At 44.5% G+C, this 22,544-nt stretch overlaps 1 protein-coding gene across 3 annotated transcripts in view; it reads right to left on the minus strand.

Annotated features, from left to right (window-relative positions):
• TAF1 (TATA-box binding protein associated factor 1) overlaps positions 1-22,544 on the minus strand; it is a 135,070-nt gene that overhangs the window by 33,857 nt on the left and 78,669 nt on the right. For all 3 annotated transcript variants that reach the window (XM_075917993.1, XM_075917992.1, XM_075917994.1), the window contains exons 23-31: positions 19,136-19,377; positions 13,538-13,745; positions 8,203-8,368; positions 7,433-7,644; positions 7,082-7,190; positions 6,766-6,864; positions 4,146-4,323; positions 1,835-1,902; positions 548-670 (exon numbers count right to left, since the gene is read on the minus strand). In XM_075917993.1, the coding sequence (XP_075774108.1) occupies positions 548-670; positions 1,835-1,902; positions 4,146-4,323; positions 6,766-6,864; positions 7,082-7,190; positions 7,433-7,644; positions 8,203-8,368; positions 13,538-13,745; positions 19,136-19,377 (1,405 nt within the window). The remainder of the gene's footprint in view (positions 1-547; positions 671-1,834; positions 1,903-4,145; positions 4,324-6,765; positions 6,865-7,081; positions 7,191-7,432; positions 7,645-8,202; positions 8,369-13,537; positions 13,746-19,135; positions 19,378-22,544) is intronic.

The following is a 22,544-nucleotide window of genomic DNA, read 5'->3' on the forward strand; positions in this document are numbered from 1 at the left end:
GTTCAAGAAATCAGAACAAATATCTTGACTCCTATTACAATCAATTAAAAAAGGGGTGATGGGAAGAGATAGTTTTACTCTATGTTTTCACTGGAAATACTGCAGAAGCACCACTGCAGATCTGCCACTGTAGATACTACAGTGATGGGAGAGGTTCTCTCACTGTTGTAGGAAATCCATCTCCTCAGGAGATGGCAACACTGGGGTTTGGTAGGGTTTATTATAACACTCGGTGGCACAGATTTTTCCCATCACTGAGTGAAATAACTGGGTCAACTTTATTTTTTAGTGTTGACCTGATTTCAGTCACAAAATTGCAGCAGGGCATCTAGACATTGTAACCCTTATTTATGTTATCAAACGTGGATACAATATTGTAACAGCCACAAAAATGCCAACATCTGCCTATAACCTCAGGCCACAGCATCATGATTAGTGCATGTCTGCTCATCTCCAGTAAATAGGGAATGGATCTTCAGGCCTTCACTTTTAGTGCCATAGCTGTACACCTAATAATTCACAGACACACTGCATTTCAATCACATACATCTGGTACCACCATCATTTTCTGAGTGACGATGTTGTCCAATATGAAGGAAAAAGCCACTTGGTCATCATCGTCCAGGAGAGGATTAATTGCTTTCTCTAAACGAGCCAGTTTATCTTCCTTCTGAAATGAAGGAAATCTATTTATGAAGATACCCCCCAAAAAACTGTGGTAACCCACCTTGCTTACTATAGACCGGGGTGGGCAAAAGGGCTTTCACAGGCCGAATCCGGCCCGTCAAGCGGGTTAATCCGGCCTGCCAAGGTCCTGCTGCTCCCCCGCCCCAGGCCAATTGGGCCCTGGGGCAGGGGAGTGCCCAAAACTTCCTCCCGTGCTGCGAGGAGCACGCTGCACTTCAAAGAGCTCCTTGCAGGGCAGGAGGAGATGTCACACGCTCCCCCGCCCCCAAATCCTGATTGGCCTGGGGGCTGGAGGAGCAAGCAAAGTTTCCTCAGCCCTCCCGCCCTCTCACCCTGCAAGGAGCGCACGGCACTTCAAAGTGCCGTACATTCATGCAGGGTGGGGCCAGAGCGAAGGAAGCTTCACACAGCTCCCCTGCCCCCAGATCCTGATTGGCCTGGGGGTGGGGGGAGCACCCGAAGCCTCCTCCCACCCTACCCCCCGCCCTGCAAGCCACGCACAGCACTTCAAAGCACCACGTGATCCTCACAGGGTGGGAGGAAGCTTCATGCGTCCCCTCTGCCCCCAAGCCAATCAGGGCCTGGGGCAGGGGAGCTGCGCAAAGCTTCCTTCACCCTGCCCCAGCCCTGCAAGGAATGCGCGGCACATCAGAGTGCCATGAAATCCTCGGAAGCTGGGAGGAGGCTTCGAGTGCTCCGCTGCTCCCAGGCCCAAAGTCTCCTTCTGCCCTATGCCTGCCCTGCGAGGAGCACACAGCAGGGTGCAGCATGAGTGTCTAGTGGGAAAGGTGGGCAAAGGTGCTCTCCCACCCCAGACCAGTCATGGTCTGCAGGTGGGGTAGCCCAGAAGAGTACTGACCCCGTCCCTTCCAGGCGGATCAAGGGCACTTCAAAACTTTTTCAAGTGTCCCCTAGCCAAAAATTATTGCCCACCCCTGCTAGTGAGACTTCTCCACTCCCCTAGCTTTCTCTAATAGCAGAACGCAGTGTAAAATTGTTCTGTACGCCAGTAATTGCAAAAATGCATATAAATAAATACCCAGGGAAAAGACAGACCATCCACCTACCCCACTTATTCTTCTGTCTGCACTACCAAAACCCCTCAACCTTGATGCCACTCCCACCCTTTCCATTCTTACAGACTTGCCTCTTTCAGTTTTTCATCACAGAGGTCCAGCATGGACTGAGAGATCTGGGTCAGGGAGTGTTTCGGCCCTGCAAATACACAGCAAGTACAGTGATGCACTTAGGCATCTGTGGAAGCTTTCAGGACTGGAGGGAGGATGAAGGTCATCATCCCAGTGGCTCTAAAAGGAAAACTGATCACAAAACATGTGCGCGCAGGAGGCAAGACACTAGGAATCTCTTTGCTTGCTACCTGCATACTGATTATATTTCTCAGTGTGAAACACACCCATCATATACAATAGTGATCCCCCACTTTGGCATACACACTTACTGGAGTTTATTATGGCTATTTTAACAGAGGTTTACTCACAGTGAGTGCTGTGCCTCCATAATCACACTTGTGGCATACACCCTATAGTGCCACTGAAATTTAGGAACCTCCTAGAAAAGCAGTATCCATTGGGAATATATAAGCACCCTCTGGACTGCACCAAACCTTTGGAACAGAGGCCATGGAGTTCCCATTTCTTTCTTATAAAGCCCAGCCATGAGAGCAGCACTCTGAGGAAGGGAAGGTGGGCAGGAGCTGGGAATATACAACATGCCACAGGAGGCCAGAGTAAGTCCTGCTTGCTGCTGAATACCTGGGGCCTGGAACATTGCAAGGCTTAACACTCATACAGTGCCTAATATTGTTAGAGGACCTGTCAGATAAAAAGCTGTGCTAACAGAAGTCGTAATAGAGGACTCCCACAGAGTGGTTCAGTCAATCAGCACTCTTACCAACAGCTGCATGTGGCTCTATAAAATCTAAAGCAGGGTCGGCAACCTTTTCAGACCAAAGAGCCAAACTCCATCCAAATTCAGAACAAGTGGTCAAAGAGCCAGTATAAGAATGCCCATTTGCATAACTGAAAATATACAACTTAATATTATTGATAACGGACATTATTATGATTAATAGAATGAATGACACATTCTATTGTATTGCAGACTATTTAATGGGACTTCTGCTGCTGCATCTTTTTGCACATTTCTTTGAAGTTTGCATCATAACTAGTCAAGTCCAGGTTCATGGATGCATTCAAGCTACACAAGTAATTATGCATTTTTAAAATTCAGAATTTTTCATTTTAATTTAAAAAGTTGCATGTATTTTAGGAATGACAAAAGAGCCATATTTGGCTCGAGAGCCATAGGTAGCAGATCCCTGATCTAAAGATTCATTTTTCAAAAATAGATTTCGGGATAGGACAATCTTGAAAACAAACAAATGTAAATCACTGTAGTGAAGGCAGCCCACACCATCACGTGGTCAGCATACTTGCTTCAGTTGGGGTGAGAAATAACCACATCTTTGACTAACAGGTTTGCCAACAAAGCTCCCATGAAGACACAGCTAGCCTGGTAATAGTCCTTTTGCAGGCATAATCTGCATCTCCCCTGGGAGTTCTGCCAGCATAGCTGCATCAGCCACGCCTTAGGCTATGGCTATAAGACAGACCTTACAGCAGCACTGCTACAGCTCTGCCACTGAAGTCTCTCTTGTAGCTGCTTTTTGCCACTGGGAGAGAGCTCTCCCACCAGCAGAATTAAACCACCCCCACTGAATTGCAGGAGAGGCATCCCTGCTGACAGCACTATCCACCACAGCACTTCTGCTGATAAAACTTACATCAGTCAGAGAGGGGCTCTTCACACCCGACTGAAAAAAGATTTACCAACAAAAGTGATGGCATGGACAAAACCTTTGTAACAAAGGCAAGGCCTCAGGCTACAGGACATGAAGTAACAGCTTTGAAGGATGTGAACTGCCCCAGTTCATTTCCAGGAAGGTGTAAGCTCCCACTGGACAGTGTTTGAAAGAAAAGAGAAGAATGATGGTATCAAAGTGCAATCTACCAAGAATGACTCATTTTGGCTTCACCTATGGAGAGAGCTAGGGTTATGGCCAGAAACTGACAGGGTCCCTCCACTCTCCACCTGTAAATCTGCCTGCCTGCTGATAAAGCCTTAATCACTTTCTAACTGCCCAAGCCTCTTACTTTTGTTGAAATGGACAGATTTTAGAGTTCACCTCTTCCAAATTTATAACAAGCTAACTTATTATCCTCCTAGTTTCTTTGGAGAAGCCTGTTACATTCACATTGGCCTGAAAATTTCAACAGCATTAACTTTCCTGCATTCATCTTTTTGATGCAGAATGTGTGATTCCCCCCCCCCTTCCATGCCACAAGATTCCATACACAAGGCACATGCACAATTCCCATGGCAGTGCAACACACCTCACCAGAAGACAAACTACCTCAGTGTTTTAGGCAGTTTCCTACCATTGTACGTTGCACTGTTCTTCACAATCAGCTCCAGGTGTTCACGGAACTCTTCCCGAGAAGGGTACAGGCGTTTGCGGACATTCTCACGCAGGGTCTGCAGGTCCATAGGCCGTGTAATGATTTTGTAATAGTCTTTCACAACTTTTGCATTAACAGGTGTATGAAATGGGTATGTCTAAGGAATACAAAAATGAATGTGCATTCATTCCCATCAATCTACACAAGCAGAATACTCAGAAGATCAGAGGCCCCTTAGGGCAGTGTTTCTCAAACTTTTTTTTTTTTCTTTTTTTTAAGAAAGTACTCTTTTTCCAAAAAAATCAAAAAACAAAAAAATTAAGTACCCCCAGTACCTACAGTTTTCAGACAACTTTTTTTTATACCATTGTAACACATTTGTTTAAACAACTTAATCGTAGCCAGGTGGGCAATGAAATTTTTGGGTATAAAAAGTACAGAAATAATAAAACACCGTAAAACTTAAAACAAATTCAGTTCTCTCCAAATTTCAGTTGTATTGCTGGACCCCTCAGTCTTCTCTCGAGTACCCTAAGGGCTGATTGAGAAACACTGCTTTAAGGTACAGTGATAGAAATGCAGCCATGTTAGTCTGGTGTAGCTGAAACAAAAAACAGGATTATGTAGCACTTTAAAGACTAACAAGTTGGTTTATTAGGTGATGAGCTTTCGTGGGCCAGACCCACTTCCTCAGATCAAACAGTGGAAGAAATTGGCACAACCATATATACATACCAAAGGATACAATCAAAAAAGTTAACACATATGAAAAGGACAAATCAAATTTCAGAACAGAAGGGGGATGGGGGGGGGAGGTAAATGTCTGTGAGCTAATGATATTAGAGGTGATAATTGGGGAAGCTATCTTTGTAATGGGTAAGATAATTAATGTCTTTGTTTAGACCAAGTCATAAAGTGTCAAATTTAAGCATGAATGACAGTTCAGAGGATTCCCTTTCAAGTCTGGTGTGATAAGGTCTTTGAAGCAGGATGCAGGTAATCAAGTCATTGAGACAATGTCCTTTCTGGTTGAAATGGCAAGAAACTGTTTTTTCTTTGTGATCCTGTCTAATATCTGTTTTGTGGGCATTGATTCTTTGGCAAAGTGTCTGAGACGTTTGTCCAATGTACATAGCAGACGGACACTTTCGGCACACGATAGCATAAATTATATTTCAGGATGAGCAGGAATGTGTGTTCTTGATCTTATAACTCAACTGGTTAGGTCCAGTAATGGTATCAGCAGAGTGAATGTGGACAAAGCTGGCAACGGGGTTTGTTGCAAGGGACGGTTCCAGAGTTGGTATTAGTGTGGAATGTCCTGTGGTTGTTGGTAAGAATCATCCAGCTTCAAAGACCTTTTCACACCAGACTTGAATTTTTTTGATTGTATCCTTTGGTATATTTGGTTGCACCAATTTTCTTCCACTATTTGATCTGAGGAAGTGGGTCTGGCCCACGAAAACTCATCACCTAAAAAACCATCTTGTTAGTCTTTAAAGTGCTACATAGTCCTGTTTTTTGTTTCTGCTTTAGGGTATGTGTGTATGGCATTTGAAGTGAGCCTCCCGGTCCAGTTGATAACACTTGGTTTATCAGAGCTCATGGTAGAACTCTAATAGCTACACAGATAGCACATTGAAATTCAAGTTCAGCTGAAGCTCTGGCTCGGACATCCATTCCCCCTTTTCCCCCCACACCTTTCAGAGCCCAACCTGCAACTTCAAAGTGCTGTTTGCACAGCTATTTGTAGAGCATTAGTGCTTGCTTCAAAATGCTACATAGACACATGCAGAAGACTAGCTTTATGTGACACTGTTTTTCTCCACAGAGTTTACTATTGTGTTATGACTGCCACCATTCTGAGGAAGAAGCATTCCACAAAGTCTTCAGTGGTTTTTCTTACAGAAACTAGTAAGAACCTTGACTTTGGACTCCAATTTTTGGCTTATGTTTTAAAATCAATTGCAATGCTTGCTAAAATCAGAAACAAGTAAATATTCAATACCTCTCTCCAAAACCCCACATAAAATTACAAAGCTGTATAAATTGCTGCAAAATTATCCTTTGTGTATTTGCTCTATAATTGTGCTACAGATTTTAAGCTTTTATTTTAAAACATTCATTAATCCTTACTATTGCAAAGATCATTTTCAAAGTGTGAAATAAATATAATCATATATAATATAATGTTGTCTGAGTCTGGTGACAGATTTGAAAATGTAGTAAGAAAGCAAGAAGCCTCTGTTGGATAATAACTCTGAAGGTTAATGAGAAAACATCAACATTGTGAATTATTCCGCTGCTGCTCATTTAAAACAAAACGTGAAGCTTATTCATTGCTGGATTGGTAACAGATAATAGGGTAGGAATGAAAAATTCAGGTCCCTCGCCATAGAATAGTCCCTTCTCCACATTTCAGCTCATACAACAGAAGGGAAATCAAAGTAGAGATATTATCTCCCCAATGCATCCATCTCCCTACTTGCCCCGATTCCAAAAGCCCCTGCTGCCATACTGCCTAGACATCTATGGTTCAGTTACTCAGTCAATTAGCCTACTCAGGACACAGAACTTTGACCATATGGACTAAACTTACATTGGGAAGATCCCTCATATCGTTGATAATGCCCTCTAGAATGGATGACAAAGTTACCATAGGATCCGTTCGTCGCCGATGGATGGACTTGTGAGGCCTCTGAAGAAATCAGAAGAGGGAAGCTGAAGTGCTTTCAAAGCTCAAAATATAAATCCAAACAAGTTCTCTGCGGGTTTCATTTTAGTTCTGTGTGTGGCTGTGCAGATAAATGCCTTACATACTGCACTATGGGCAGCCAGGAGCAATGCCTGGACTGACCAGGATGGACAATGGGACATGGAAAGACTGAAATGCACCCAATGACCATCACACTCACATTCAAATAATCGCAGTGAACAGTGGTCCCAACTCGCCGCTTTTTCTTTGGAGGAAGCTGCTGTTTGGGGAACTTCAAGACTAGTGATTTCCTGCGGACCTCATCTGCACTAGAGAAAAGCAAACAGACCTTTTATTTCCTCAGCATCTCTTAACAAGACTATTTGCACCTCAGAATCAGAACCAATCCGGTCTGGTACAACAACATGCTCAATCAAGATTTAAATAATGTATTTTCAGCAACGATACAGTATATCTAAAACCCAGCCACTTTACTCCTGGGATGCATCTTGCATCAGTCCACAGACTCCCCTCCTCACCGCCCACTCCTGCCTCCAAGTCCTGCTCTCACCTCTCAATCAGTTGCTTTCCCAAGACAATTTTGGTCCCCTCCACTTTAATGAGCTCCTCATTATCATTGTGAATAACTGTCTTTTCCAGCTCCTCCTCCTGCTCCTCTGTCATGGCAACAGGGTTGGAGGGTGGGGCATTTGTTTGGTAGTAAAGGGGACAGAATTTATTAGTCCTCATGTGTCCAATTGCACCACAAGCTCCACATTTTAACTGCAGAAAAGACAAACACGGTGAACTATTAAAATTTATTCACACAGAGTTTAAGCACAGATAGGAACTTTAATCCATCCAGTCTGACCTCTCACATATCAAGCCATTAAATTTCACCCAAGTATCCATTTTAAATCCTGTATAATTTGTACTTGGCAAAAGTATAAATTCCAGAAAGGCACCTGGTCTTAATCTTAAGGAGACAGAGAATCCACCAATTCCTTTACAGGCAAGATAGTAACCAATTTACCAGTAAGATAGCAGCTTCTTATTGGCCTGATGTTCCAGCACCAGATAAAGGAAAAAATACAGATGAGACACACGCATCAGAAAATTGCACGTGTCAGAATACCTGGGGTATTCTGACCCATGTTAAAAAGCAAAGCTAAGCATGGTATACGAGACTTATACTTGATGTTAAGACTGTACAAACAGCACCTATGTTGACAATCCTATCCATAGTTTCCTCCTCTTTCTTCTATCCAAATGAGTAGAAGGTTTGCTACAACGCTGGCTTTTCTCCCTTGGATTCCTTTGTTTCACCTGATGTTTAGCTACCTTCAGATCTGGCCGCTCCTTCATTTTCTTAGGTTTTTTCTCTGGTGGGCCCTTGAGTTTTTCTTTTTCCTGGTTCCGTTTGAGCCTCCTTAGCTGCTCCTGGATCCTGCGCCGCTCCTTCCTCATCTCCTCCCGATGCTGCTCATCAAAGAGGGCAAATTTTCGTCTGGAACACAAAGATTTGCTCAGTGGTTCTCAAACTTTTCGGCCCATGGACGACCACTTGGCTCAATGCAAATCTTCCCGCGGATCACAAGTTGCTAATGGAAACTCACTGTTATTTACATAAATTACACCCGAGCCATTTTGCTAGTGCAGCAGCTGGGGAGAATGGTTTAATTTAAATTATTAAACAGATTAAGTGTTTTAACTTTCTCATGTTAGTTCATCAAACTTCATTTTAAATATAGTAAAATATTAATTTATGTCCAATACAAAAGGTTTAAACGTTTTCATTATTTATGGCAGGTATGGGGAACTTTGTGTTGGGGGCCACTGACCCACAGAAACATCAACTGGGGACCATACAGGTGAGAAGCAAAAAACCACCTCCAAAAAACCCCAACCCACACTGACGTGGTCCCCAACTAAGACCCCTCACTCCTCCCCCTCATGAGGTGAGGGGAAGGAACAGGGAGGACTGAGGTTCAGAGCTTCCCATTGGCCAGATTTACTTTTGTGGGGTTCTAGAATTAGTGGAAGTTAGGCTCCCTGCCATGTGAGGGAAGAAGAGGGGCTGAGCTCCCGCCACAGACCGCCTGGGAGGCAGCCGCACACTGCACTTTGAGAACCACTGCTGTAGCTCTACAAGAGGCCAAGCATCCTTCTGCCAGCCCAGTTTTCCTGGGACTTGAAAACCCACAGCAGGATTCCTCCCAGAGGAGCTAGAGTGGTGCAACAGAGGCTTATCCCCAAACCTTCATGAAAACCACTAATATGTCTGTTTAAACTATTCCTACCATGCCCAGGATTTACTCTGTTTCACTGACAGAGCAGTGATCTCTACACAAGTCAGCATGGAGAGGCTGAATGGGCAGTAGAAAGATCTCTTTCTCAACACAGAAATTGTGCATACAAGTCAGCAGTACTCCCAGGAATGGATAGTCCTCGCGTGAAGGACAACCTTCAGATTCTGCCATGACTCACATGGCACTGGTCAAAGACCCTGGACAACTCAAGTCTATTTTTAGATACATTGTAGATTTACTAAACTTTAAAATCCTGATATTAAAAGAATATCAAGCATTGATATTGACCCATCCAACCTTCATTTCACCACCTCCTGCAGATGCATGATGATACAGCCTTTAATTACAGGATCACATGCTAATTTTTAGACAGGCCTCATTCAGCACACAGAAAAATTGTGCTCTCGGAATGGGTTGTTATGAAATATGCTTCTTTAACCTGATCATTTAATGTATGACCTCAGTCCTTATTTACCCTACACTATCCAAACCTTACAATGAGTACAGAATTATTTATTTCCTCATGGATTTCTCTATGTTCATCATTATAATTTTCAAGTGCTTCATAAACATTAATGAATTCCTCTTTACAACACCTCTCTGAGCTGAAAGGAGGGTATTATCCTGATTTTTCCAGATTAATCCCTCTGTGTGTCAGTTTCCAAAGGCAAAACTGGCAGAAGTGATTGCTAATTTGGGGCACCCAATGTGAGATGCTTAGTACCCAATTTTTTGGAGTATTTAAATTTGTATATGTTCAATGCACATGAAGTTGTGTTGCAAATGAGTGCGCACACAACTTTTACAAATGAGGCCCCCAAAGTTTCAGGTTAGGATCACAGAAAATGAGGTACACACAGTGCCCATCCTGAAAAGTTTGTGGCAGAAGTATGGATAGAATCCAATTCGCAACGGTGATCTCACTGCCTGAACACAAGATCATTCTCTCTCTTCCAGAGATCCCTTACCTCATTCACTTAACACTTTTCCATTTCTGTTATAGGTGAGGTATAAGAACATCTGGACAACGTTCTCACATACTACATAACCCTGATTCATGTCTTAGTGCAGTCCACCCTGTGTAAAACACAGTATGAGACCTCAACTAAAGACGATCATAAAGGATATACACAAGGCAGCCAGTTACAGGTTCCGTTAGCAGCCTATGTTTTTTTTTTAATAAAGCAAACAAAAATCAAAAAATTCTATCATGTGGAACCATAAGAATCCCTACATCAGTCTTAGCAGGATTGAAAACTTTAGTTCTACAAAACAGTCCTCTGCCACTTGAGCTACATGTAACTAGTAGCAGCAGTAAGCTTTTATCCCTATGGAATGGTCACCAAATGGGGAGACAAACTTTGGCTTTTATAAAGCTTTTTGCTAGTCAGCAGAAAACACAGACTCTGGAATTCCGGGTTCTGTTCCAGGTTTTGGTGAGGGGCTGTTTCAGATGCTTTCTACCTATCCTTGTTGCTTGAACCACCCCCTACAGCCAAAATGAGCCTCTGTACAAGAAAACAAACCTAGTCACCGAAGCACTTGACTGGCACATGCTTAATCAATTTGTGGAGGAGAATTTATCTACCAGTTTCTGACAAACTTCTGAACACATGCAAATATTTTCAGAGGCTTACCTACAACTCAGGTGGAATGGTATTTCACACATACAGGAAAAAAGGCAACCCTAAGACACGAAGGCAGCTCCTTGCCAATGTTCAAATTCATACATGAAAGCAGAAAGGTGCCAGTGCTTCTCAAAACATGGCCATAATAATTTACACTGGCAAAACATTTCCATTGACTCAAGTGCTGACTCATCTTTGTTTCAACTTTCAAAAAATTTCAGCCAGAGACAGACATAGCATGAAAGTTTTCAGCCCAAATGATTAAAGTTTAGCAGAATTATAAAGCAACTGGACAGAGACTAACAATGGAAAGTGTAAGGCCGGGTGGGCAAGATACGTCTTACAGGCCACATTTGGCCATCAAGCCACCAGTTGCAGCCCATGGACCACCCTGCCGGAACCCTCAGGCACACATCAACCACTGTTTTAAGCGTAGGGCTGCTATGTGTGCCTCTCTGCTCTGGAGGGAAGGGGAGGCTTTATGTTATCTCCCTGCCCCAGCCAATCCTCAGCTCCTATTGGCTGGAAACAACCAGCCAACAGGAGCCAAGAGATTGGCCTGGGGAATGGGGGCAGTACAAGCCTCTCCCCTAGGGTTGCCAGATGGTTTCAACAAAAATACTGGACACACCTGACATTACATCACAATCTTCATTACATCTTATTTAGAAAATACCGGACATTTATATTTTCTCAGTTTGTTTCCTGAATAGAAAGCTCAAATACTGGACTGTCCAGTTCAAAACTGGACACTGGCAACCCTACTCTCTCCCCTCCTGGAGCGGAGAGCCACATGGAGGAAGCAGCCTGCAGTTTTATGCTATGTAGGGCTGCAGCAGGCAGGGAGCTTAGCCTGCCTTTGGATGCTGCAGGCCAGGAGACACTTAGGTAAGCGCCTCCCAGCCAGAACATGCCTCTGGCACCCTTGCCCCTCCTACACCCCAACTCCTTCCCCCAAGTCACCATCCAAACCCTCTGCACCTTCCCGACCTTGGTCACAACCCCCTCCTCCATCCAAGCTCCCTCTCCGACCTCACACCGCCTCCTGAACCCCAGTCCCTTACCCCATGTGCTCTTCTGCACCCAAACTCCATCCTAGACCCTACTTCTCCTCCACAGAAAAGTGCAGCCCTTGACTACTTTCCAAAATTTTGGAGTGGCCCCCCACCAAAAATTGACCACCCCTCATGTGAGGCAACCTTAACTAGATGAGTAGCTGCTTGCTTCACCTATAATAATCCCAGATACCAGCACTGCTGAGCAAATGAAACCTTATTAAGAGACAACACATTTTAAATGTAAAGAGGAAATCACTGGTTCTTGGACAACTGCATTATTGGAGATTTTCACTTCTCCCTCTGGCTATGTCCAGTTCCTAATGCTTGAGCCCTGCTCCACATGCCATAAGGAACAGTCATGCAGCAGCACAAGAGCCATCCCACCCACAGCCATTCAATTATTCATTACTAGCACACTGACCCAGCATTTCTCGAGTCCTAAAGGAGGGGTTCAATACAGGGGCTGGAGGAGTGAAGCGTCAGGGCAGGGGGTGGAGGATGTGGAGAGCTCTGGGCAGGTGGGACTCAGGGCAGATAGCGGGGTTGCAGGAGTCAGGGCAGGGCTCGGGGTCACGCTGCCTGGCCAGCAGCAGGTAGGGTAGATGATGTCATTTGGAGCCGACCACTCGGTTCGTAATGCACCCGCCCCGTGGTCATTCAATAGTATAAACCATCAGTGCTAACAGACCCCTCCCCTTTCCATTTTATGAGAAGCAATCCCATTCCATGCACATCCAAACCCTGGGCTTGCTGTAAGTTATAAGAGGAAGATGCATATCAAAGCTGTGGTCCTAGCTCTTAGCATTTAGGACAGTGGTTCCCAACCTTTCCTATACCAGGGAGAGGCAAACCCACGCACAAACGTTTGGCAGACTGGTAACATTTGCATTATGCAAACATGCAAATAAAATGTTACCAGTCCACCAAAAGCCCCAACCCCCACCACCCACCAGTTCCAGCCATTGACTCCATAGTCTCCTGCACCCAACTCCCCCAGAACCAGCCCCCACCCAAGAGCCCACCCACCAGACTCCCCAGTGTCAGCCTCCTGTTTCCAGAGCCCCACTTCACCCACTCCCCCAGAACCCTCCCCAGTCCCTAATATTAGCCCCCTCCCTAGAGCCCCCCAGTGCCAGCCCTGCTTCCATAGTTTCCCCACTACTAGCCCTGGCCCCCCAGTGCTAGTTCCCCACCCCAGATGCCCCAGTGGCCCCCAGCCTCTTAGAGCTCCCCACCCCCAGAGCCTCCAGTGCCTCCCTCCCCCCCTCACTAAGCCCTGCACTGTCTCCCAGCTGCTGCCCAGGTCACAGCTGCTCTAAGGCTGCCATGCTAGGCTCCAGACAGCCCTCTCGACACACAACAGAGCGCTCTTCCATATCCGGGAAAAGACCCGTCCCTGCCCAGCACTGGCTGGCTGAGAGACAGGGCAGGACACTCCTCTCCCAATAGCCGTGGCAGAGCCGTGTAGCCCAGCCCCGGCCCCCAGAGCCACCATGGCCTGGCATCCAGTGGTCCATGGAACAGCAGTTGGGAACCGCTGATTTAGGAGTTCTTGAACAGACGGACAGACAGATTCTTTCAAATATATAGTAGTTCTTTCAGCAGGAATTCCCTCAGAGTCAGGAACATTCTACATTACTCTGAACACCAGAAGGAAATGAAGAATCTTCTAAGGTCTTACATGAATTCTTCATCCTTTGTGGTCCGTATTCGGCTGTAGGCATCAATTACAGAGGGCTTACGAACTGTCTCACATCGCACGTACTCTTTTCCATCCTCATCACGAAATGTGCGATAGATTTTGAGGCGACGGCCAGTGGCAGAAGAATTGAGACTGGTTACAGAGGCAGTGTCATCATCTTTGTGAGAGCCTGCTGAGGTGCCTGAAGCTGATGTTACAAGAAAAGATTATGTTAGTGGTTTCCAAAACAGTCCACACGCTAGACATCTCAAATTTTACATTTCTTTTATCCTCAGAGATCATGAGACATCAATACCAGAGAACAGGGACAAACTTGTTTGCTTGAGAATCTCAGATACCATCTCTAGAATCCAGGATACAGTCGTATGGCATACAGATGCCATGGTAATGAGCAGAAAGATACGACGAGAAGCTAGAGAGATTTATCTATGCGGGTTTTTTTCTGGATTTCACAAGAATTTCACATATTAACTTGGGGGATGTTAAATCATGCCATCCAAATATTATATAAATATCTACATCATGCACATTTAGCTTATCATTTCTTCCATTGTAACTTCAGCCTAGACATCTGCACTATGTATCTGCTCTAGACATGAGAAAGAAAGATCAGACAGATGAATCCAAGATATAGCAGTAATGCAAAGGCAAGAATAAACAATGAACACCTGATCCTTATAAACACTTCTCATAATACGCAACCCATCACATTGAAAGAAAGGAAAACAACTGGGTTAGCCAGGCCCACACAGCTTCCTGGAAGAAGAGTTCAGGAAAAAGTTCTCCTGTAAAGGGGTCTCTAAGGAAGGCTTACTCACTTGGTAGTGACTGAAGTTTTTCGAGATGGAATACTTCAGAGTGCACTTGTGCCCCAACAGCCAAGGACTGGAGATTTTTCCCTAGGAGTTCATGTGGTCCATGCATCCACTCCAGCTCTCATCATCATCCATACCAAGGAAATAAAGGAGGCTGCTGGAACACTGCTATTATTGTTCCTTCTTCACTGTCAGGTCTCAGTACAGGGGAAACCAGACAGCAGGGAAAAGTGAGTGGGTAGCATACTGCACGTAGGGAAAACGACAGGGAAAACGACTCTCAAAGAACTCACATCACTGCAAGATGAGTTACCTCTCCTCCTTCAAATGATTGTGTCTATATATTGTGCACTTCAGAAGATTTACAAGCAGCATCTTCGTAAAGAGATATGTGCCTGGTGTTCAAAAGATAGCGGAACTTCGTTGCTTGGAGAGGAATCAGAATCAGCTGCTTGCAAACGTCCACAGTGTCTAATAACATCTCTATGTTATTCCCAAGACACAACGTTGCAGACATCAGAAAGGGGCAATTTTTAAGGAAGACTACTGATGTTGTCTGAGGTCCAAGTGAAATCAGTTCTCAGGGAAACATTATGTATTTCACAGAGTTGGATATACCTGTGATCCATTTCAAAAGCCTCTGGGACGATATGGCCTCTGTTCCACAAGAGAGAGAGTCTAGGGGACTCTCAAAATTAAAGTTTACTTAAAAGTAAATATCCCCCAATTCTTCTGGCCAGCATGACAGCAACCAGAAATGCTACCTTCATAGAAAGATATAGTAGAGAGCAGAATGCCAAGGGTCAAATGGTGACTTAAGAAGGGTTGATCAATCAATCAAACTTAAAATCCCAAGTTGGTACTGGTTTTGCCACTAAAGGGAAGACTCAAAAGCATATCCTTCTGGAAACAGAATGATTAAATGGGGAGAAAAAATAGTTAAGAGGCTACTCAAGGATGAAATGTGCTGAGGCCTCCTAAGAGCTGCTACAGGATTGTCTTAGATTATGATGATTACACTGAAACATAAATTTTCCCAATTCACTTTATAACATTTCCTGGTAGAGTTCTTTGGGAGGCTGTGCAGGATGGCTTAGATATCAGACAAACAAGACAGGCCTCCTATAATGGCAACATATCATGGTGTTAAAACTTTTTCCTGGGTTAGTAGCTCACATTTCAGGTGAAGGTAGAAAAGAAGTTGGACAAACAGTGGTGGAAGCATCAGGCAACAAAATCATCAGGCACAAACCATTGTCACAAGAATGATTCAGGGGCACGATTGAAGGCCACAGTGAGGCTGCGAGGCCATCTGCAGTGCTAAATTAGGCAGCATGTGGTGTGGTGCCCACAATCGTACTGGTGGGAGGGAGGATGATTCCGAAGGGATGCTGGCAGACCTTACACTGGCTAAGGCCCAGGATGGAGAACAGGTACTACAGCCTCTCCGGTGCTGGGGGATGCCGGATGAGACCAACCTAGGAAACTGTAGAGAATGTCCAAAGCAGTGGGTTGGGGACTGACCCATGGTGGCTTTGACTGAGGCAACCGAGACCACTGGTGGGGAGCTGATACCCGGTCCTGGGAAGAGGATTGAAACCTGGAGACCCTCTGTTGCATCCCAGATAGCACTGTGTTGGTAAGTACTGGCGGAACAGGGAGTGGTGCCGTCCGTATTGGCGGGATCTGCCCCTGGGAGCAGCTACTCATGCACAACGAGCGACTGGCTCTAGCATGCCTTGGCTGCTGGGGAGCGGGGGAAAGCGTGTGCCTCCGAAGGTCTACACCTGATGGGTGATGCTTGAGCTACAGCATGTAACCCGTCTCTCCCTTACTAACCATGCAGGGCTGTGGGAATCTCTTCTAACCAACCTTGTGGGGGAGCAGGAGCACCATGTACTCTGTTACTGAGGCACCAATGAGGGCTTCCCTCTATGTCAAGGCTCTGGTGGGACCAGGATGGAACCAGTGTCCTGTGCCGACTGAAATGCCTCTGGGGTGGAGGGACCCTGGATGCCCAAAGAAGGTGGCAGAAATAAGGGGAACTGTTCTATTCCACCTGGAGTGCTAGCTTGCCCAGCACCCTGTCTTTGTCCATTGTTTGTACTTCTCCTCTCGTAGAGTCAAGGGCTTGTCTTTGCCCACCTTCTTGGTCCTCTTCTCTGGGACCACTGAAGATACCCGATGCGATTTGACAATGGCGCCAGGGGAGCGCTCCATCAGCTGGATAACTCTGTCCTTAACAGTCCTAAGTTGGAAAGACCTGCAGATACAGCACTTCTCAGTAATGTGGGATTCACCTAGACCACTAGGGCAGTTGCCGTATGGGTTGCTAACTGGCACAGGGCTGCAGCAGTTTGCACACAATTTGAATTTGGGAGACTAGGGCATGCCCTGTCCCCAGGCAGAGTCCCAGCAGGGACTATGTACAAAGTTCTAACAACAGCTAAAGACTAGAAACTATTTACAACTCAATAAGAGGGACCTAACAGAAGAAGCGCTGCACCTATGGCTGTAGCAACAGGTCCTTGGTAAAGTGTTTTGAGATTTACTGATGAAAAGCACTAAGTACTAATTATTTTCATTATCTCACTACAACAGCAATTCAGCTACAAACCTAATCATATAGTTACAACTGCCTATATGACCTCTAACTTTCAACAATTTTTTTGTTAACACCCCAACCAAAAAACTTAGCAAATTCACTTACAAAAAACTTCATTAACACAGAGTTAAGTTGCCTGGTGATATTTTGTGCCTTTCCAGAATGTCACGTTCACCAAAACTAACTTCTGTAAACCAGGAATGAAGAGCAAGATACACACCCAGACAACCTTAACTCAGCCCTCTAAGTGATGCTTCAATATGGTAATAAAACATAGTCCCACTCTGTCTTTGCACTGTATTGCATAGGAACTATTTGCATCTGCCCTAAGCTCACATAGCCTACCCTCTAGAAAAAACACCATCTATGGTGTTTATCTTATTGATAAACTAGGCAAATATAACTTAGATAGGGCCACGATAAGGTGGGTGCATAATTGGCTGGATAACCGTAGTCAGAGAGTTGTTGTTAACGGTGCTAAATCCTGCTGGAAAGGGATAACAAGTGGAGTTCCTCAAGGGTCTGTTTTGGGACCCGTACTATTCAATATCTTCATCAATGATGTAGATATTGGGATAGAGAGTACTCTTATTAAGTTTGCAGATGATACCAAACTGGGTGGGGTTGCGACTTCTTTGGAGGATAGGGACATAATTCAAAATGACCTTAGCAAGTTAGAGAAATGGTCAGAGGTAAACAGGATGAGGTTTAATAAAGAGAAATGCAAAGTGCTCCACTTAGGAAGGAACAATCAGTTCCATACATACAAGATGGGAAGCGACTGTCTAGGAAGGACCATGGCGGAAAGGGATCTAGGGGTCATAGTGGACCACAAGTTGAATATGAGTCAACAGTGTGATGCTGTTGCAAAAAAAGCAAATATGATTCTAGGTTGTATCAACAGGTGTGTTGTAAGCAAAACTCGTGAAGTCATTCTGCCGCTCTATTCTGCACTAGTTAGGCCTCAGCTGGAGTACTGTGTCCAGTTCTGGGCGCCACATTTCAAGAAAGATGTGGAGAAATTGGAAAGGGTACAGAGAAGAGCGACAAGAATGATTAAAGGTCTAGAGAACATGACCTATGAAGCCAGGCTTCATGAACTGGGCTTGTTTAGTTTGGAAAAAAGAAGATTAAGGGGGGACATGATAGCGGTTTTTAAATATCTAAAAGGGTGTCACAAGGAGGAAGGAGAAAATTTGTTCCTCTTGGTTTCTGAGGACAGGACAAGGAGTAATGGGCTTAAAGTGCAGCAGGGGAGGTTTAGATTGGACATTAGGAAAAAATTCCTAACTGTCAGGGTGGTCAAATATTGGAATAAATTGCCAAGGGAGGTGGTGGAATCTCCCTCTCTGGAGATATTTAAGAACAGGTTAGATAGACATCTGTCAGGGATGGTGTAGACGGAGCTTGATCCTGCCTTGAGGGCGGGGGGCTGGACTCGATGACCTCTCGAGGTCCCTTCCAGTCCTATGATTCTATGATTCTATGGTAAAAGTTACAGCACCTTCAACCACTTTTGCAATCTCTTATGGACACAATGCTATTTAATATTATACTTCTACTTGCATTCATTAAACCGACACTCATCTCCCTCTGAACTGCTGACAATGCCCGTGGTAAGACCAGCTCTGTGCCCCACTAACAAAACCTACACAAACACAGTACTGAAATGAGGCATACTGGATGTCTCAACCTATACAAGCAATTTTTACAGTTTAACCCACACACAGGGTGAAAAACCATTGCCTTGTGTTCCATTATTCTTTAGAGAGGTCTGCTGACTCTTCTGAGTAGAAAGCAGCAACTGACATCCCAAGCCAATCAGGCAAAACTCAATAGCTTTATAAACTATAAAGTCTGCAGGCAAAGGGAACACAGTAGATATTCATCTTCACACCTCTAGCATTAAGCTAATCCATCTAACTGCTTGGAGACAGGAAGACGATAGTACTCTTCACCACTCGCAAAGTAGCACATCTGTAAATAATCATTATGACGATAATTATGCACCTTCCTGGGATGCACAGTTCAGACAGGACACTAGGCTATACAGAGCACTGGTCTGGTCCAATATAGCAATTCATAGATTCTCTCAAGATTTTTTTTCTACACCTTCACCACATCTGCCCCTCACACTCCTCTTGTTGCAATACTCACACAGTCCTTTTTTGTCTCTCCTGTCCTTTTTGCTCCTTTCCTTGTCATTGCCACTGTCTTCCCCCAGAAGCATCCTCTGCAGTTCCTTCCGCTCCTGTTCTTCTCTCTCCCGAGATAGCTGAGAGCTAGTTTTCTTGTTCTGTAACATATTCTCAATATTTTTTCCCATCTCTTCGAAGTCACTGTCCTCAGCTGAGCTGCTGTCTGTGTCTGTTGATAAGATCTCAGTTGATTCTAAAACTCTGAAACAGGAAACGGCTTTAAGTTACTTTATAAGCTACACATGCCTCGCCATCTACCGTCCACATGAAAATGGGATGACAAAAGTGACAGCACTAGACAGGAAACCAGCCCTGCCAAATAGTAGCCTGGAATGTACATGCAACCCTCCAAAATCAGCTCTTCTGATTTCAGAAGGATCCCAAACTCAATGCCCCCTTCTCATCCAATTGTTCTCCTTTCCCCACTGATAGTCCAATGATCTGCCTACCCTACTGGCTCTCAGACCAAGATTTTGGTTGAAGAACCTGGGGCTGATCCACACTGAAAAGTTACAGCTACATAACTACATGTCTCTGATAGAAATGTAACCGTGTTAGTCTGGTGTAGCTGAATCAAAAAACAGGACTATGTAGCACTTTAAAGACTAACAAGATGGTTTAATAGGTGATGAGCTTTCGTGGGCCAGACCCACTACCTCAGATCAAACAGTGGAAGAAAATTGTCACAACCATATATACCAAAGGATACATTTTAAAAAAATGAACACATATGAAAAGGACAAATCAAATTTCAGAACAGAAGAGGGATGGGGGGGAGGGGGAAGTAAATGTCTGTGACCTAATGATATTAGAGGTGATAATTGGGGAAGCTAGGTTTGTAATGGGTAAGATAATTAGCATCTTTATTCAAACTTGAGTGTAAAGTGTCGAATTTAAGCATGAAAGACAGTTCAGAGGATTCTTTTTCAAGTGAAGTCTTAAAAGGCCTTTGAAGCAGGATGCAGGTAATCAAGTCGCTGAGACAGTGTCCTTTCTGGTTGAAATGGCGAGAAACTTTTTTCTTTGTGATCCTGTCTGATATCTGTTTTGTGGGCATTGATTCCTTGGCGAAGTGTCAGACGTTTGTTCAATGTACATAGCAGACGGACACTTTCGGCACATGATATTGTGCAAACGATACTGTTTTATCCAGCTATAGACTCTCTTCTCAAACTCTATGCAACCAACACCCCCAGCTATCTACGAGATACTACTGACTTCCGAAAGAAACTACAAAACATCGATAACCTCCCCAATAACACCATCCTTGCCACCATGGATGTAGAAGCTCTATACACCAACATCCCACATGAAGACGGATTACAAGCAATTAGAAACACTATCCCAGAGGACACCACTGCCAATCTGATAGCAGACCTATGTAACTTTGTTCTCACCCACAATTATTTCCAGTTTGAGAAAAACGTATACCTCCAGATCAGCGGCACAGCCATGGGTACACGCATGGCCCCATAGTATGCTAATATCTTTATGGCTGACCTAGAACATTTCCTCAGCTCCCGTCCCCTTTTACTCCTTCTCTACTTACGCTACATCGATGACATCTTTATGATCTGGACGCATGGCCAACAAACACTGGAGACATTCCACAGAGATTTTAACAATCTACACCCCACCATCAACCTCAGCCTGGACCATTCTATACAAGAGATCCATTTCCTGGACACCACAGTACAAATCAGCAATGGAAAATTAGACACCACTCTCTACAAAAAACCCACCGACTCATACAGTTACCTACATGCTTCCAGCTCCCATCCAGCACACACCATACGAGGCATCATTTATAGCCAAGCCCTTCGATACAACCGCATCTGCTCTAATCCCACTGACAGAGACCAGAAACTTCAGGATCTCTACCAAGCATTTATAAACCTCAACTACCCACCCGAAGAAATGAAAAAGCAAATAGAAAGAGCCAGACGAATACCTAGAAACCATCTCCTTCAAGACAGACCCAAGAAAACCAACAATAGAACACCACTTCTCATCACCTACAGCTCCCAACTTAAACCTGTCCAACACATTATCAATCAACTACAGCCTATACTGGAACAGGACACTAAACTCCGAGAGGCTCTGGGAGACAGACCCATAGTCTCCTATAGACAACCACCTAACCTCAAGATGATTCTTACCAACAACCACAGGGCATACCACACTAATACCAACCCTGGTATCTTCCCTTGCAACAAACCCCGTTGCCAGCTTTGTCCACATATTCACTCTGCTGATACCATTATTGGACCTAACCAAGTGAGTTAGAAGATCAAGAACACATTCCTGCGCATCCAGAAATATAATTTATGCAATAATTTATAGGGACTACGGCCTATAATGGCAAGGAGAAAGGAGGGTCAGGGCACAACAGGGAGGCAAGATCCAATCAGTATCTTAGATACCTATATACAAATGCGAGAAGTATGGGTAATAAGCAGGAAGAACTGGAATTGCTAACCAATAAATACAACTATGATATCATTGGTATTACAGAAACCTGGTGGGATGGGACGCACGATTGGAATGTTGGTATGGAAGGGTACAGCTTGCTCAGGAAGGACAGACAGGGAAAAAAGGGAGGAGGGGTTGCCTTGTATATTAAAAATGTACACACTTGGACTGAAGTGGAGATGAACGTAGGAGATAGCTGTGTAGAGAGTCTCTGGGTTAAGCTAAAAGGGGTAAAAAATGAGGGTGATGTCATGCTAGGAGTCTACTACAGGCCACCTAGCCAGGTGGAAGAGGTGGATGAGGCCTTTTTTAAACAATTAACAAAACTATCCAAAGCCCAAGATTTGGTGGTGATGGGGGACTTCAACTATCCAGACATATGTTGGGAAACTAACACAGCGGGGCACAGGCTATCCAATAAGTTTCTGGACTGCATTGGAGACAACTTTCTGTTTCAGAAGGTTGAAAAAGCTACCAGAGGAGAAGCTGTTCTGGATTTGATTTTAACAAATAGGGAGGAACTAGTTGAGAACTTGAAAGTGGAAGACAGTATGGGGGACAGCGATCATGAAATAACAGAGTTCATGATCTTAAGGAAAGGTAGAAGGGAGACCAGCACAATTGAGGTAATGGATTTCAGGAAGGCAGATTTTGATCAGCTCAGAGAACTTGTAGGTAAGGTCCCATGGGAAGCAAGACTGAAGGGAAAAACAACTGAGGAGAGTTGGAAGTATTTCAAAGGGACGTTGTTAAGGGCCCAAAAGAAAACAATTCCGCTGTGTAGGAAAGATAGAAAATATGGCAAAAGACCAGCTTGGCTTAACAAGGAGATCTTGCATGATCTCAAAATAAAAAAGGAGTCCTATAAAAAATGGACACTAGGACAAATAACAAAG

This window comes from Pelodiscus sinensis, unplaced genomic scaffold, assembly GCF_049634645.1.
Source record: "Pelodiscus sinensis isolate JC-2024 unplaced genomic scaffold, ASM4963464v1 ctg60, whole genome shotgun sequence".
NCBI classification, from domain to species: Eukaryota; Metazoa; Chordata; order Testudines; family Trionychidae; genus Pelodiscus; species Pelodiscus sinensis.